General features: G+C 41.8%; 1 protein-coding gene across 2 annotated transcripts in view; it reads right to left on the bottom strand.

The window, feature by feature from the left end:
• Window positions 1-17,830, bottom strand: part of TINAG (tubulointerstitial nephritis antigen) — a 227,874-nt gene that overhangs the window by 72,776 nt on the left and 137,268 nt on the right. For both annotated transcript variants that reach the window (XM_073675423.1, XM_073675422.1), the window contains exon 9: window positions 1,999-2,113. In XM_073675423.1, coding sequence (XP_073531524.1) covers window positions 1,999-2,113 — 115 coding nt within the window. The remainder of the gene's footprint in view (window positions 1-1,998; window positions 2,114-17,830) is intronic.

Raw genomic sequence — 17,830 nt, 5'->3', positions numbered from 1 at the left:
TGCTGTTTTTGTTGCTACATTTTTTTCTGTTGCAGAAATGCTGCATTTACAGCAAAGTGAATGAGATTCAAAAATTCTCATGAACACATTTGTTTTTTTCCTTGCGTTTTTTGAGCTGCTTGCCATTTATTGAAATCTGCAGCTTATCAATTCTTTCAGCATTTTTGCAGCCTTTTTCACTCACTCCAAGGGTATGTACATATGTTAAGTATTTACAGCAGATATTTCTGCAAACAATGTGTCTCTTTGCAGGAAAAGAACTGGGTAAAAATTATGCAGTTTTGCCTGAGTTTTTGATGCAGTTTTGTTCTCATTCATTTAAATTGAAATTGCATCAAATCCGCTTGGAATACATAAATAGCATGTGCATGGAACTTCAGAAATCTCATTCACTTTGCTGGGACAATAAAACACTGCATTTTTTTGTAGCAAAAATATGCGGGGAGAAAAAAAGCAGCAAAAATGCAACATGTGAACAAGCCTTAATGAATGGGGAAAATTGCACATAAAAAGCACCAAATACGCACAAAAACGCATGAAAAAAATTTAAAAATGTGTGCATTTTGTCCAGCATTTTTTCTGCCAATGATTGATTTTTACTGCAAAAAAAAACAAGCTGAAACATTGCCACATATGAACATACCCTAAGTAACACATTATTGGAATCAGTCTCTCAGCTCCTACATATTGCTGCTTTCTGCTTACATAGTAAAAACCTGTTGACATATTCCCTTTAATAGTTTATTTTATCAATTATCAAAATGCTAAGGGATAAAGAAAGGCGAAATGTAAATCAGATCAGTATTTTGAGTGACTGACTACCCTTTACCTTCAAAACCAAACCAAATCTTCTAGGTACACTTGAAAGCAATTTTTGTAGAATCTCTACCTGACAACTTTCTGCACCCCAGTTCTAATGTTTTTGTTCAAAGTTGAGTCGCTTAGACTTGTTTCAAAGTAATGTACAAGGAAAAAATTGTGGCTCTTGTGAGCGCTTTCAAAGATATAGGAAATTCAGAGGAGCTAAGATGAATGGCTTTATTAAACTATTAAGCATTTGAGAGTTCTTCATCAGGTATGAATTGCATACATTGCATACCTGATAAAGGAGTTGGATCAACTACAAAACATGTAGTAAAATAAAGCCATTCATCTTACCTTCTCTGGATCTCCTACAGTGCGGAAAATAAGTATTTGATACGCTGCCAATTTTGCAAGTTTTCCCACCTACAAAGAATGAAGAGGTCTGTCATTTTTATTGCAGGTACACTTAAACTGTGAGACACAGTTTTTACCACCTTTTTTATATCAGTAGTTTAAGTTTATAAGTGCTATGAAACATACATGTACTTTTATTTTCTAAATGCAAGAGTAAATACATAAAACTTAAAGATCTGTCATGATCTTAATTTTTATTGGCCTAGTACTGTTTAACTTATTTTTCCTTTTTTTATGTACTAGAACATATTTTAAGATTGTTTTTGCTTGGTATCTTTTTATACCTTCTATCTTTGCTGCTCTCATTTGCCGTGTTCTTTCTATTTTATCTATTTCTTCAGTCCCTTTGAGTTTTAACAGCTTATTGCAAATATATTCTGTCTGCTTGAGTCCATATCTTCTAAAAACCACAGTTGCTCTTCATTCCTAAAATATCACAGCACATCCATCAAATATTCCTAAATTATTCTCACTTTGTCTTAATGTTATTTTTTTGACGATATATTTTCCCTTTCTAGATGTATCAGTGCTTCAGATGGCAGATTAATATTTAGATACCGTCTTTCTGAACATTTTTTATTATTTGTTGTCTTGAAAAGTAAAATAAAATGCTGCCATTACCGTACATAATTCCTGTCGCTATCACAATACAAATTTGTTCTATAAAGACTTTAAACTTTAAAACTTAAAAAAACTTTAAAAACTCAAGTATAACACAATTCTTTGTGAAAATAAAATTAAATTAAGAATTCAGAGTAACTTCTAAAAACTATGACTTACCCAATAATCTTTACTGAATGTGTGCCTTTTGCTCCTTGTTTCTTTTCACTCATGCCTGTATATTTGTAGATACCAGTTTTATAAAGAAAGAAATCTTCATGGACTGTCATTACAGCTAGAAGAACAGAAAAGTTTTATGGTTAAACTTTTAAAATTAATCATGTAAGTGTCTATAAGCTATTCATTATCACAAAGAGAAGTTATACAATAGAATAGATATATCACTATTCTACTTATCAAAGAGTGATTTTCCAAAGGGTTGTATTTTTAACTGGTGTTATTTGCTATAAAGAGGCTTGAATACACTTTGGGTCATTGCTTAGCAACAAGACTTTTTAATGTAGAAAATGATCATCAGCCTACAAACCAATGAGTGTGTTCTTTCCAGGGAAATAATTTTTTAAGGTGGCCAGTAAAAGGGGTACAGTGGAGGCATCATTAAAGAATTTTATTCTCCCTGCCAAATTGCTTCCAAAACCAAATATTTTCTGTAGTAATAACTTATATAAAAAGATATAGACAGACACAGTAATATATCAATTAATAGGTATAAACTGATAAAATGCGTGCAGTTAGATATTGTATTAACACTTTCTGTTCTGTTTTATGGTAGACTAAGGCTGAAATTATTACTCATTGAAACATCTCTTCAATACAGGTACTAGATTGGCTTGTTCAAAGACTCCACATATTACATATAAAGTATTCTGTCTTTTGACCAGCTCAAATGCCATTCAGTGGGAGCAACCCAAGACCTGCTAATCTGATAATAGTCTGGCTTATTTTGGACATTATTTATTATTATTTATTTATAAAGCGCCATTGATTCCATGGTACTGTACATAAGAAGGGGTTACATACCATATACAGAAATCACTTACAGTAAAGAAACTAACAATGATATACTGGTACAGAGGGAAGAGGACACTGCCCTTGAGGGCTTACATTTTACAGGAATGGGTAAGGAGACAGTAGGTTGGGGGGTTTCAGTAGCTCTGGTGTTGTTGAGGTGGCAGCAAGCAAGGTAATGGCAGGCTGTAAGCTTGTTTGAAGGGATGGGTTTTAGGTTCCGTCTGAAGGATCCAAATGTGGCGGATAATCAGATGTGTTGAGGCACAGAATTCCAGAGGATGGGGATATTCGGAAGAAATCTTGGAGGCAATTGGGTGAGGAATGAATAAGTGTGGAGGAGAGAAGGAGGTCTTGGGAGGACCGGAGAAGGGAATGTATTGGGAGATTAGTTCGGAGATGTACGGAGGAGAGAGGTTATGGTGTTTTTAGGTCAGTGTTAGTAGTTTGAACTGGATACGCTGGGCAATTGGGAGCCAGTGAAGGGATTTGCAAAGGGGGGTAGCAGAGGAGTAGCTAGGCGAGAGATGAACCAGTCCCGCAGCAGAGTTAAGGGTGGACTGGAGGGGTGCGAGAGTATTAGCAGGTAGGCCACAGAGGAGGATGTTGCAGTAGTCGAGGCAGGAGATGATGAGGGCATGCACAAGCAGTTTAGTAGATTAAGGGTTGAGGAAAGGACGGATTCTGGAAATATTTTTGAGTTGCAGGTGACAGGAGGTGATGAGAGCTTGGATGTGAAGTTTGAAGGGCAGAGTCAATGGTTACCCTGAGGCAGCGGATTGCCAGTACAGGGGAAAATGTGATGTAATTTATTGTGATAGAAAGAGCAGGTGGGGAAGATATGCGAGATGGGAGAAAGATGATGAGTTCAGTTTTGTCCAAATTGAGGTTGAGGAAGCGGGAGGAGGAGGAGGATATGGCTGCTAGACATGCTGGGATTCCGGACAGCAAAGAGGTGACATCTGGACCAGAGTGGTAGATCTGGGTGTCATCAGCGTACAGATGGTACTAGAAGCCATGAGATTTTATGAGCTGTCCCAGGCCAGGGTATAGATTGAGAAGAGTAGGGGTACTAGGACAGAGCCTTGAGGGACTCCAACAGAGAGGGGGCGGGGTGAGGAGGTAGTGCGGGAGTGGGAGACTCTTAATGTGCAGTTAGAAAAGTATGAGGAGATCCAAGATTGGGCAAGGCTTTTGATGCCAAAAGAAGAGAGGATCTGTAGTAGGAGGCAGTGGTCAACTGTGTTGAAAGCAGAGGACAGATCAAGAAGAGGGAATACAGAGTATTGTCGGTTAGCTTTGGCTGTAAGTCATTGGTGATTTTGGTAAGGGCAGTTTTGGGGGAATGGTGGGGGCGGAAGCCGGATTGTCGGTTGTCGAAGAGAGAGTTAGATGAGAAGTGAGAGGAAAGTTCAGAGTGAACCTTGTTTTTGATGTGTTTGGCAAAATCTTCAGCAGAGATGACGGATGTCGGAGGGGACAGTGGAGGGCGGAGGAGACAGATAAAAGTGTTGAATAGCTGTTTGGGGTTGTAGGATAAGGAAGATATGAGGGTTGTGCAGTATGTCTGTTTAGCAGAGGTGGCTGGCTGATTTGAATGCGAGTGTTGCTTGTTTGAATGCAGTGAAGTCATCATGAGAATGTGTTTACTTCCAACACCGCTCCGCCACCCTGGATGCTTGTCGAAGCTGTTTAGTGAGGTTGTTGTCCCAGGGTTGCCTATTGACTCGTTGCACTCTGCCAGGCACAAGAGGGGCGACCAAGTCAATGGCTGATGCGAGAGTGGCATTGTAGAAAGCAGTGGCGCTGTCTGAGTCGTGGAGTGAAGATATGGATGTCAGTGTTAGAATAGAGTCAGAGAGTATGTGGGTGTCTAGATGTGCAAGGTTTCTGCGAGGGTGTGCTAGTTGTTGGACATGGGCGACAGGTGAGGAGGACAGGGATGAAAAGGTGAGTAGATGGTGGTCAGATAGGGGTAGGGAGGAGGTTGTGAGGTTAGATAGGGACCAGAGTTGGGTGAAGATGCGGTCTAGTGTGTGTCTGTCTGTGTGGGTGGCTGAGTAGGACCACTGAGTAAGTCCAGAGGATGAAGTAAGCGACTGGAGTTTGGATGCTGCTGACTGGCGAGTGTCAGTGGGAATGTTAAAATCGCCCATGATGATTGTGGGAATGTCAGCAGAGAGAAAGTAAAGAATCCAGGTGGAGAATTGGTCAATAAAGGCAGTGACCGGGCCTGGAGGTCGGTATATGACAGCCACTTGGAGGTTGGATGCGGACAGAGTGGACTTCAAAAGAAGTGAGAATAAGGAAGGGTAGAGGTGGGGTAGGATTAAAGGTGCAGTTGGTAGAAACGAGAAGACCCACTTCTCCACCATGTCTGTTAGCAGCGCAGCAGGAGAGGCAGTGTCGGAGGGTGTCAGCCATGTCTCTGTGATGCCCAGGAAGGAGAGATTGCGAAAGGTATAAAGGTCGTGGACAAAAGGGAGCTTGTTGCAGACACAGCGGGCATTCCAGAGTGCTCCAGAGAGAGGGAGCAGGGGGGTGGGCGTCCAGGGCATGTATTTTATGTAGGAGAGGTTGTAGTAGTTTGCAGTTGGTTTGAGGTGATAGGTGGGGGAATTGGTGGAAGGTGTAAGCTGTGGGGGTCCAAGATTGGGAGATATGTCGCCAGCAGTGAGGAGAAGAAGAGAGAGGGAGAGCAGATGGGAGAAGGACAGTGTCCAGCTTGTGTTATGTTTTGGTAGGATAGATCTGAGATTGATGAGCAGGTCTGCAGATGAGGTCAAGTGGGGAGGTAAGAGGGAAGGAGAGATGATGATTTGGTTAGAGGGTGATGGGGTTTAGGGATAGGGAAGGAGAATGAGGATTAGTGGAGTAAAAACAGTAAGCGCCTATGTAAGCATAATGAAAGTTAAGTAAGAATGAGAAAGAGAAGCTAAGTACAATTAGTATATAGTTACTAGTATCTTCTGGTCTCTTCTGGTATATTTCATTTTTAGACCCTTTAGACATCAGGACCCAGCCCAATTTTCAAGTCTGACATGTTTAACTTTAGGTGGCAATAACTTTGGAATGGTTTTATGTATTGAAGTAAAGACAAGCCACTGTACCTTATGTGTTTTGTCTTGAATAAGATATGTCATATCTAATCCCCATATCTTCCACTCACTTCCAAATGTCTAAGATTCCCTGTGAAATGTAAATGTCCCCTAATCCTTGCTTTGTGGGAACACAATTAGCACATGAATTCTACCTCTGACACCTCACACACCACTTTTACTAGCATTTGACTGTTACCACAAATGAATGACTGTATATAATCAATGGATTATTTCCCTGATGTGACACTTTTGGAACCCAAGCTGATTAGACTTGTGCACATATTCTGACCCAAGTCCCTGTGAGCAGAAAAGCTCTTTCTTACAGAGGACTGTTAATTATAGAAATTTCATGTCTTTTTCACCCTTTTGTTTTTATTGTTGTTTTTACACGATGCTTTCATTTGTCCGTTAATTTCATTTTTTATATATATATATCAAGCTTGTAAATTTTGTGCATTTATCCTAAAACTTTAATAGCTTTACCTTGTTTCCCCAAAGAACCTAAGTGTCTTGTAAAGACTAATTGGTAGCTTGTACTTGTGACCTTTGTACAGTCTGCGGGCAATGTGCACTGAGCATCTTGGGTGTGTGGACTGGTTGGGGGTACGTGTTGTATTTTATCTGTAGTCGGAGTGAGGGTCGACTATGAGATTGAGTTGAAGACTGATGTGGATCCCTTATAGTCACCGCTTTCCCCACATCACAGAGACTAAGTGAGGGCCTTAATGTACCCACTTATCAAAATGATTCTGAGATTTTGTCTTTCATGATACATTGCACTTTCTGTTAATAGTAAATCTAGATATGTTTTGAGTAGAAATATATACATCTTCCAAAACCCAAAATATCTCCTGGCAGATCTGCTGAAATTTGACTTGGAAATTCAACTTTCATCAAACAAATGCACTGTGAATCTGATGGTAAAGAGTTAAAAAACACTAATACTCACCTCTCCCACTGCTGCCAGTCCTCCGTCCAGCATCTCTGTCTCCATTTTTCTGTCTTCTTTCTTATACAATTTTCCATTTTTGGCATCCTGTGCTGCCACTTTTCAGTAGGCCCCACACATTAGCCACACTCATGTGTTTTGCAATGCACACTGTCACAGTGTTGCAACACACGTCAATGATATCAATAATGTCCATGATGTGTATGGAGCCCCAAGTAAGAGCTGTTAAACTCACCTAATGAGGTGAATTTATGAAGATAAAATTCAAGGTGGACACAAAGACCCAGAGCATTGGCATAGCAGACTATATGGCTCTTGGAACAGTAAAAAACTGAATAACAAGTTATACTGACAGCAGACCGTCAAGGCAGGCAGGACACAATAGAAGCAACTGAACTAGGAGGGAAGATGAATAGGAATATGGAATATCTGAAGCAGAACTTAGATAGGTTGTAGAATCCGCTGTAGATTACAATATAATGTGTACATAATCTAAAAACAGTTTGTAATACATATAGCAAATGATGTGTTAACCTGCAGGTCACATAAGTAGTAAATTCCCATTGCAGAATCCACAACAGATTGCAAAGTAATGTGCACAGACACTAATAACGATATGTAATGCTTTGAGAAATCGAGGAGTTAACCAGCAGGTCATAGAAGTAGTAGATTGAAATTGAAGAATCCACAACAGATTGCAACAAAATCTCTCTCTCCAGAAAAAATTGAATAGTTGCAAACTCCAAACAAATGGCAACTGAACACATTACAGCCTCAATGCTTAGACCAAGGGATGTGTTAATATGGGCCTTAAAAGGCATTGGGATGTGATGTCACTGTGGAGTTCCAGGTTACCTGTAAGACTCAAAGTGGAGTACAACAAAGGAGTGGGATGGGAGCGAAGAAAGCGGTAACAAATTCAATTCATTATAAATTAATTCACCCATCTCTAGCTTGACATCATTATGGACACAATGATACCGATTAAAGAAGCCCTTCCACCAAATTTTTCATGTTGAATTGGAAACACAATGTCATTGTGGCTGCAGAGTGGAATAAAAAGATTTCTATTTTTTTAGAATTTCACCTCTCTGTTGCAGATTTATTAGCAATCATTTCACACCTGATGAGTGAACTTTAAGTAAGTCCAAGTTGATGATAGTTTTCACTTGGGGCATGTACTTCTGCCTCCATTATAACACTGACCAATCATAATTAGGTAAGATTATAGAAGTGCAGATGGTCCTGTGATGATATTATCAGGGTCACATGATGTATGTCCATAGGTCTTGCCAGTCCTACTGGACAGTATCTTGATGATCTCCAGTAACTCAGAGATTGCAGCATGCTTTACTAGACTATATGCACCAGTCTTATAGACAATGAAAGGAATAGTGGTGGACATGATTAATTTCCTCAATGTTTGGATGGGGTACTGGAGAGCAATAAACAGGTTGTCACTTATGAATATTTGATTGCTTGATAAAAAAATATGTAACTTAGTAGAAAACCTTTAATATTAATACATTTTGTTTTTCAGATCAGTTTTGTATAAAAATGCACTTTATTTAAGGTATGCTTAGACAATGAGTGACTTTGCTATAACTTTGATAAAAAAACAAACTTCCATGTATGATTATGTATTGGAAACTTTTAGCTGATTATACAAAGTTAAGGCACATTATGAGAAATTTATCACAGGGCAAAACCATTAAATTTAGAATATTTTACATAATTTACAAAACTTTATTATTAGACTTATGAGTGTGTCATTTACTTTAATTAAACCGCTCTATGGAAGGAAGGAAGGAAGAAAGGAAGGAAGGAAGCCTGCCAGACTTTTAGTTAATGAAATATGATTATAGAGACACTTAGAATTCACTTAATAATTGGGTTCCAGTAAAGAATTGAGTTCTAAAAATTTATTACATGTATTAGTGTTAGAAACCCAAGTTTTGTGCCTAGCTATATTAGATTGTATAACAATTAAACTAGTCAATAAAAACATGTTTGACCAATTTTAATTTTATCTGAAATCAATGTGGCAATGACCTAATGGATATTATTTTAACTACTTTCACTATAAGGTATGAATTATGTTAAACTTTTTCACAAATATTTCGTATAATTAAAGCGTAGTCATCATTTACATTTTTATTTCATAAATGAATAATATACATGAAAATAAGCAACTTTGTAATATTTTATCTTATTCTAAAAATAAAAACGACGGTTACTCTTTAACAGAGATGAGCAAACATGTTCGGAAAACGTTTGGTAATCGGCACGAACATTGCACAATCGGATTTGTGATCGGACAGCCATGCTTTTTTAATCAAATTTGGCAAAATTCGTACAAAGTTCTGTAAATGACCATGTTTCTACTAATGTACTTTTGGACTTTGGCAATGATAATGATGTTGTATGATGAGCGGGTGGACATGTTTGATGAGGGGAGGGGTAAGGAGAGGTCACAGATGCGGGGGACTGTTATTCTTAATTTTTTTTTTCTTAACATAATGTGTGGAGATTCCGGCAAGTCAATCAAGGTGCAGGAACCATCCACAACGTCCAGACAAAAGGGCTTATATCATTGGCTGCCGAAGTCACATTTCCTTCTCCATATAAAGAGTGGACATGTGGTTTTGGTGCCATTTTGTCAGTGTAACAGCGTAGAGAGGCTACTCCTGCTGTTGCTGCTGGATAGTGAGAGAGTGATATAGTTAGCTAGGTGGTTGCTTGTAAGTCAGATAGTTTAGATAGATAGGATCCTGTGTGGCTGTGAAATCGACCTTCCAGCAGATCAATCATTTTTTCTATTAGTGTGGTCCAGACAGAGACACCAGGCTACATTTCAGCATAGAACTTTGTTGTGCTGATATTATGCTCCATGCAGGAGTACACCTTTGAAACTCTATGTTTTCTGTTACTACCATGCTACATAAAGCAGTCCACATCTAAGCTTGTAATTGTTTTGCGCTGAGGTTCTATTGTATCCAGGGCTCCACATTAGAAAATTAATTTTTTATTCTGTTACTACCATGCTACATAAAGCAGGCCACATGTGAGCTTGTAATAGTTTTGCGCTGAAATTCTGCTGTATCCAGAGATCCACATTAAAAAATCTAATTTTTTCTGTTACTACCGTGCTACATAAGGCAGGCCACATCTCTGCTTGTAATTGTTTTGTGCTGAGATTCTGCTTTATCCAGGCCTCCACATTAGAAAATCTATTTTTTTCTGTTACTACCATGCTACATAAAACAGGCCACACCTGAGCTTGTAATAGTTTTGCGCTGAGATTCTGCTGCAGCCAGGACTCCACATTAGAAAATACGTTTTTTTCTGTTACTAGTGTGCTACATAAAGCAGTCCATATCTGAGCCTGTAATTGTTTTGCAATGAGATTTTGCTGTATCCAGGGATCCACATTAGAAAATCTAATTTTTTTTTGCTTATAGCGTGCTCCAGCCACACTATCTGAGCAAATAAATACTGATTGGTAATTTAGTGACAGGTGACTGACAGGTCTGGACATAGGTTTGTTAAGCAGCTGGTTAAAAGAGGGGAAGGGTACATCTAACATGAGTGGAAAAAAAGCGAGGTAGTGGTGGAAGGGGGAATAGGCATGGTTTTCAAGGTGTATAAGGGATAGGTGGAAAAGTTAGTCAAAGCTGAACAAACACCGTCATGTCCTATCCAAAGACAACTGAAAACTTCTGTTACTGGACGGACTACTCCACTCCCTTTCTTTGGCAGCCGCACAGCGGTACGCCATGTAGATGAGGGTATGAAAGAGCATGTGCTCAAGTTGAGGGCAAGGGCTGCATCAAGCGGCCTCTCCTCTTCTTCCTCCACCTCAACATCACACACAGTACAGTCCTCAGAGGTGGCACCCCAATTACCCTTGTTTCCCCCCACGTCACAACTCTGCAACTGCCCAACTGACTGTGGGGAACCACACGTGGGCTCGTCACAGAGTTGTTCACACATTCTATGCCATGGGCATCAGAGGTCTGCTCCAAAGATTCACAGACTCAAGAGGAGGAAAGCATCTGCACCGATGCCCAAAATTTTTTTCTGTTGGGTTCGGGGCAGAACAAAGTAGGGTCCAAGCAGAATCTTGACCTTCGTCACCAGACGTTAACCCCTGGCGGGAGAGGTGATCCTGAAAAGACTCAAATTCCTGACGTGCACATGGATTGTACTGTGCTGTCAGGGCAAGAAGAGGAGGAGGGTTACTCTCTGGGTGAGGAGTGGGGTAACAGAGAGGATGATGATTAGGTTGTAGATCCCACTTGGTGTGAACCCAGAGGCATGCAGCTGAGTAGCTCAGCAGAGGAGGTGGAGGAGGAGGAAGACGAGGAGGTTAAGTTGCGGCCTACGGCACAGACATGAAGTGCTGCCACCATTGTGAGCACTGCATCCTTAGCCATAACTGTGGCTGTGGCCAGTAGTAGTCACGAGTCTGCAGTTCATAGAAGCGGCAAGGGTTGCCTTGCCTGGGCCTTTTTTGAGACCACAAAGGATGACCCAACTCACGTTATCTGCCAACTTTGCAAAAAACAACTCAGTAGAGGGAAAAATTGCAATAATTTGACTAGTATATGTATGTACCGGCACATGCGCTATCAACATGTTTTCGTCTGGGAATCTCACTGCGATAAAATGTGGACCAGCAGTCCTTACCAACCATCGGCAGCCACATCAACCGCATCTGCTTCTTCTTCCTCCTCTGTCACCGTTACAAGTGTTCTCACACAGGTCTCTGGCCACAGAACCTCTACTTGTTTACCCACTACTGTCAGAGTGAGTGAGAGCCCATCAGCTGTTATGGAAGCGGACATGCCTACTGTTTTTGTTTCACCAATCACACGACATTTTTCTCAATCCACCGTAACTAGTGTTGAGCAAACATGCTCAACACTGCTCGGTACTCGCCCGAGCATCACGCTACTCGGGATGTTCGGCGAGCACCGAGCATTTCCGGGTTACTCGGGCGGGAGCTCGGGTCTCCGCCCTGCATCTTTGGCGCTCTTTACAGAGTCAATGAACATGCATGGATTGCCATCCAGTCACTGTAATGCCGCAGCCATGTTGGTTGTGGGCATTACATTGATTGGCTGGCCGCACAGCGTCACCTCAAGTATTTAAAACCGGGCGTCGCCATCTTGGACACAGACGGCTGGGATCAGACAGTGTAGGGACAGCGCTGCTAATTTAGGGAGAGATATAAACTGCGAAATAGTTAGTGTAGAGTCTGTAAAGGTCAAACAAACAGACTAATATCCATCCCAGATATCAGGCAGGCAGGCTGTATAGGAGACGCAGTGGTTATACCAGCAAATGCTGCATTACAGTCCTGTGTGCTCCTGTTGCTGAAATTGCTGGACTTAGCTCCAGGTCTCGGGGGCCAGGAAAAGTCAATTTTTTTCATCTAAATCCTCTTTTTTTTCCTCCTTCACACTGTACAAATACCCGTCTTATTAACCTTTTGGTGTCCCCCCCAAAAAAAAAGTGTGTCTGTGACAGTTCAAACACAAATATATCTGTTGAAAATAGTCTGGTGTAGGCCAGAGAAACAGAAGTGTGGTTTTGCAGTTCCACGGTTCAAACCTCTGTATTATCCACTTTTGGGCCATTTGTATCTAAAAAAAAACAGTTTGAGTGTGTCACTCACTGTTCAGCCGCAAATATATATATTTAAAAAAGTCTGGTATACACCAGTAAATTATAACTGTGGTTTTGCCGTTCCACGGTAAAAAATCTCTATTATCCAGCTTTTGTTATTTTTTCCGTAAAGAAAAACAGTAATAGCTTCTCCCTGATTGTTCAGATTGTTTAAAAGAGTCGGGTATAGGCCAGAGAAATAGAATTGTGGTTTTCCTCTTCCACGGTTGTAATCTACTTTCTATTACCCTTTTTCCATTGATAGTGCGAGTGTAAGCTATTTTACTTCCTTTACAATGGGCAAGGCGCGTGTCAAGGGACGTGGAACTGGACGTTCTGGTGATGGTGCGTGCAGAGGACGGGGCCGTGGCCAAGGTGAAAATGTGCCACAACCAACAGCCGCATCTTCTCGCTCCCACTATTTGACCAAATTACTAGGGAAGCACAGAACAACCCCAGTATTGCAAACTGATCAGTGTGAACAGGTTATTAATTGGATAGCAGATAATACTTCCAGTTACTTGGGCACCACCACCTCCGGTCTGTCTTCCACACGGTAAAATCCTAGGAGCCGTGAGTCTCGACCGCATACTCCTCCTCACCCTGATGCTCCTTCCTCCCACCATGCCGAGTGTCGTCAGACAGCAACTGATCCCACACTTGGACACTCTGAAGAGCTGTTCACTGGTCCATTTCCAGATTTGTGCCCCTCGCCTGCTCCACTTGAAGTGGTGGAAGAGCAGATCCCATGTAGCGATGCCCAAATATTTGAACAGCCATGGCCACAGGAAGTCGACGCTGGCAATTTGTCACAAGAGGTGGACGATGATGAGACACATTTGTCAGGAAGTGAGAAGGATGATCGTGGTGCGCAAGTGGAAGAGGAGGAGGTGGTGGATGATCTAGTAACTGACGCAATGTGGCAGGAGGACATGCAGAGCGAGGCCAGCAGCACACAGGGTGAGGGAGGCAGAGTACCCCAACAGGCAGGAAGAAGCAGTGTGGTGGCCGCACACAGAAGGCAGGCAACAGTTCCCCGTAACACCAACACGAGGGACGTTGCCAGTACAACCTGTAGGTCTTCCAGAGTCTGGAATTTTTTTAAAGACTGCTGATAACCCCAAAAAGGCCATTTTACCACCTGGCATGCCAGCATCAGCAGGGGTGACAAAACTACCAGCCTGACCACCACCAGCATGGTCATGCACATGGCAGCAAAGCACCCGACTTTGTGGGGTGAACCCCAGGGTCCAAGACCAGTGTCAGCGGGTGTCAACACTGCTTCTTCCGCTGTTGTGCATGCAATAGAACCCCCTGTTGTGTGTGCAAGGCAATCCCCTGTCCATACTGCATGCAAAGATGCCCCCTCCCCTCAGTCTTCACTTGTTATGGCAGTTTCTCAAGAAACAGCATCAACGTCCACGTCCACGTCCCACCGCAGCGTTCAATTGTCCATATCCCAGACCTTTGAACGAAATAAAATAATGGAAGTAGCGTAGAATATCCTCGTAAAGCAAATAGATGAAGCAGTGACTCAAGGAGAAGTCATTATTATGGGAGACTTCAACTACCCTGAAATACATTGGGGGACAGAAACATGTAGTTCAAGCAAAGGTAATAGGTTTTTGACAAATATGAGAGACAATTACCTTTCACAACTGGTTCAGGACACAACAAGAAGAGGGGCACTGCTAGACCTAATATTAAGCAATAGGCCAGACCGCATATCAAATATATGAGTTAGGGGTCACTTGGGTAATAGTGATCACAAAATAATACGTTTTCATGTAACCTTTAATAAGATGTGAAGTAGAGGGGTTACAAGGACACTAAACTTCAGGAAGGCTAATTTCCAACGGTTGAGAGATGATCTTAGTGCAATAAACTGGGACGATATCCTGAGACATAAAGCTACACAAAGCAAATGGAAGACATTTATTAACATCCTGAATAGGACCTGTGCACAATATATACCCTTTGGGAATAAACATGCTAGAAATAGGAGGAAACCACTATGGCTAAATAGAGCTGTAAGGGGTGCAATAAGTGACAAAAAAAAGCATTTAGAGAACTAAAGCAAGTAGGTAGTGATGAGGCATTAAATAAATATAGAAAATTAAATAAATTATGTAAAAAACAAATCAAGGCAGCAAAGATTGAGGCAGAGAGAATCATTGCCAGAGAAAGTAAAAATAACCCCAAAATATTCTTTAACTATATAAATAGTAAGAAACTAAAAAATTATAGTGTTGGCCCACTTAAAAATAGTCTGGGTGAAATGGTGGATGAGGATGAGGAAAAAGCCAATACGCTAAATGATTTTTTTTCAACCGTATTTACACAAGAAAATCGCTTGACAGAAAGCATGATTAGTGATAACAAATATTCTCCATTAAATGTCACTTGCTTAACCCAGCAGGAAGTACAGCGGCGTCTAAAAATCACTAAAGTTGACAAATCCCTGGGCCCGGATGGGATACACCAGCGAGTACTGCAGGAATTAAGTAACGTCATAGATAGACCATTATTTTTAATCTTTAAAGATTCCATAATAACAGGGTCTGTACCACACGACTGGCGTATAGCAAATGTGGTGCCAATATTCAAAAAGGGGCCAAAAACTGAACGTGGAAATTATAGGCCGGTAAGCTTAACCTCTACTGTGGGTAAAATCCTGGAGGGTTTCCTAAGAGATGCTATAATAGAGTATCTGAAGAAGAATAACCTCATGACCCAATATCAACATGGGTTTACGAGGGACCGTTCCTGTCAAACTAATCTGATCAGTTTTTATGAGGAGGCAAGTTCTGGACTGGACCAAGGAAATGCAGTGGATGTTGTGTATATGGACTTTTCAAAAGCTTTTGATACGGTTCCACACAAAAGGTTGATACATAACATGAGAACAATGGGGATAGGGGAAAATATATGTATGTGGGTTAAGAATTGGCTCAGTGATAGGAATCAAAGGGTGGTTATTAATGGAAAACACTCAGACTGGGTCTCAGTTAACAGTGGGGTACCACAGGGGTCAGTATTGGGCCCCCTTCTTTTTAACATATTTATTAATGACCTTGTAGGGGGCATACAGAGTAATATTTCAATATTTTCAGATGACACTAAACTCTGCAGGGTAATCAATACAGAGGAGGACAATTTTATATTACAGGAGGATCTATGTAAACTAGAAGCTTGGGCTGATAAATGGTAAATGAGCTTTAATGGGGATAAATGTAAGGTAATGCACTTGGGCAGAGGAAATAAAATGTATAATTATATGCTTAATTGTAAAACACTGGGCAAAACTGTAACTGAAAAAGACCTGGGTGTATTGGTGGACGAAAAGCTCACGTATAGTGGCCAGTGTCAGGCAGCTGCTGCAAAGGCAAATAAAATAATGGGATGCATTAAAAGAGGCATAGATGCTCATGAGGAGAACATAATTTTACCTCTATACAAGTCATTAGTGCGACCACACTTAGAATACTGTGTACAGTTCTGGTCTCCGGTGTATAAGAAAGACATAGCTGAACTAGAGCGGGTGCAGAGAAGAGTGACCAAGGTTATTAGAGGACTGGGGGGTCTGCAATACCAAGACAGGTTATTACACTTTAGGTTATTTACTGTGGAAAAAAGAAGGCTTAGGGGTGATCTTATTACTATGTACAAGTATATGAGGGGACAGTACAAAGACCTTTCTACTGATCTTTTTACTCTGAGGCCTGAGACGGGGACAAGGGGGCATCTTCTACGTCTGGAGGAAAGACGGTTTAAACATAATCACAGACGGGGATTCTTTACTGTAAGAGCAGTGAGACTATGGAACTCTCTGCCGCATGATATTGTAATGAGTGATTCACTGTTAAAATTTAAGAAGAGCATGGATGCCTTTCTTGAAAAGTATAACATTACAGGTTATAAATACTAGATTCCTTGATAGGGCGTTGATCTAGGGAACTAGTCTGATTGTCGTATGGAGTCGGGAAGGAATTTTTTTCCCCCAATGTGGAGCTTAGTGTTAGCCACATGGTTTTTTTTTGCCTTCCTCTGGATCAACATGTTAGGCTATGGGTTGAACTAGATGGACTTAGTCTTCCTTCAACCTTAAAAACTATGTTACTATATTACTATGAAAGCGCAAATTCGCAGCTAATGCCCCACAGGCCACAGTCCTAAATTCACACATTTCACGACTGGTTGCGTTGGAAATGCTGCCTTTTAGGCTGGTGGAGACGGAATCCTTCCGCAACCTTATGGCGGTGGCCGTCCCTCGGTACTCGGTCGCCAGCCGACACTATTTTGCCCGGTGTGCCATCCCCGCACTACACAAGCACGTGTCCCAAAACATCTGCCGTGCCCTCAACAACGCAGTTACTGGGAGAGTCCACCTGACAACGGACAAGTGGACAAGTGCTTGTGGCCAGGGACGGTACATCTCCCTGACGGCACACTGGGTAAACAAAGTGGAAGCCCGGACACAGTCGCACCTTGGGACGGACCACATCCTCCCCACACCGAGGATTGCGGGCCCTATGTCAGTCAGAGTTGCCTCCACAGTGTACAGCTCCTGCGCATCCTCCTCCTCCTCCTCATGTTCAGCCTCCATCTCAGATATCACCAGATCAGTTACAAGCTAGAAGCACTGCAGTACTGCCTCCGCCAAGCGGCAACAGGCTGTGCTGAAACTCATAAGCTTAGGTGAGAAACCTCACACTGCTTGTGAGTTGTGGACAACTGTGAAAGAGCAGGCAGATCTGTGGCTGAGACCGCTGAACCTACATCCAGGCATGGTCGTGTGTGACAATGGCCGCAACCTGGTGGCGGCTCTGAGGCGAGGCAAGATCACACACGTGCCATGCCTGGCTCATGTGCTTAACCTCGTGGTTCAGCAGTTTCTTAAATCATACCCCGAGTTGCCAGATCTGCTCATCAAAGTACGCCGCCTGTCAGCTCATTTTCGCAAGTCGGCTTCAGCGTCCGTCGCCCTTGTTGTGTTGCAGCAGCGTTTGCAGCTTCCGTCACACCGACTGGTGTGTGATGTCCCCACACGTTGGAACTCTACCCTCCACATGTTGCAAAGGATTTGTGAGCAGAAGAGAGCAGTTGTGGAGTACCAGCTGCAACAAGGCCGTCGATATTCAGGTCAGACTCCACACATAAGACCTCAGGAGTGGACCTGGATGTCTGACATATATACCATCTTGACAAACTTTGAGGAGTCCACCAAGATGGTGAGTGGTGATGACGCCATCATTAGTGTCAG

The sequence above is a fragment of the Phyllobates terribilis genome, unplaced genomic scaffold, assembly GCF_046119375.1.
Source record: "Phyllobates terribilis strain yellow unplaced genomic scaffold, ASM4611937v1 Scaffold_3__8_contigs__length_932513732, whole genome shotgun sequence".
Classification (NCBI taxonomy): Eukaryota; Metazoa; Chordata; class Amphibia; order Anura; family Dendrobatidae; genus Phyllobates; species Phyllobates terribilis.
The sequence above is the reverse complement of the archived record's forward strand: the minus strand, read 5'-3'. Positions and strand labels throughout refer to the sequence as shown.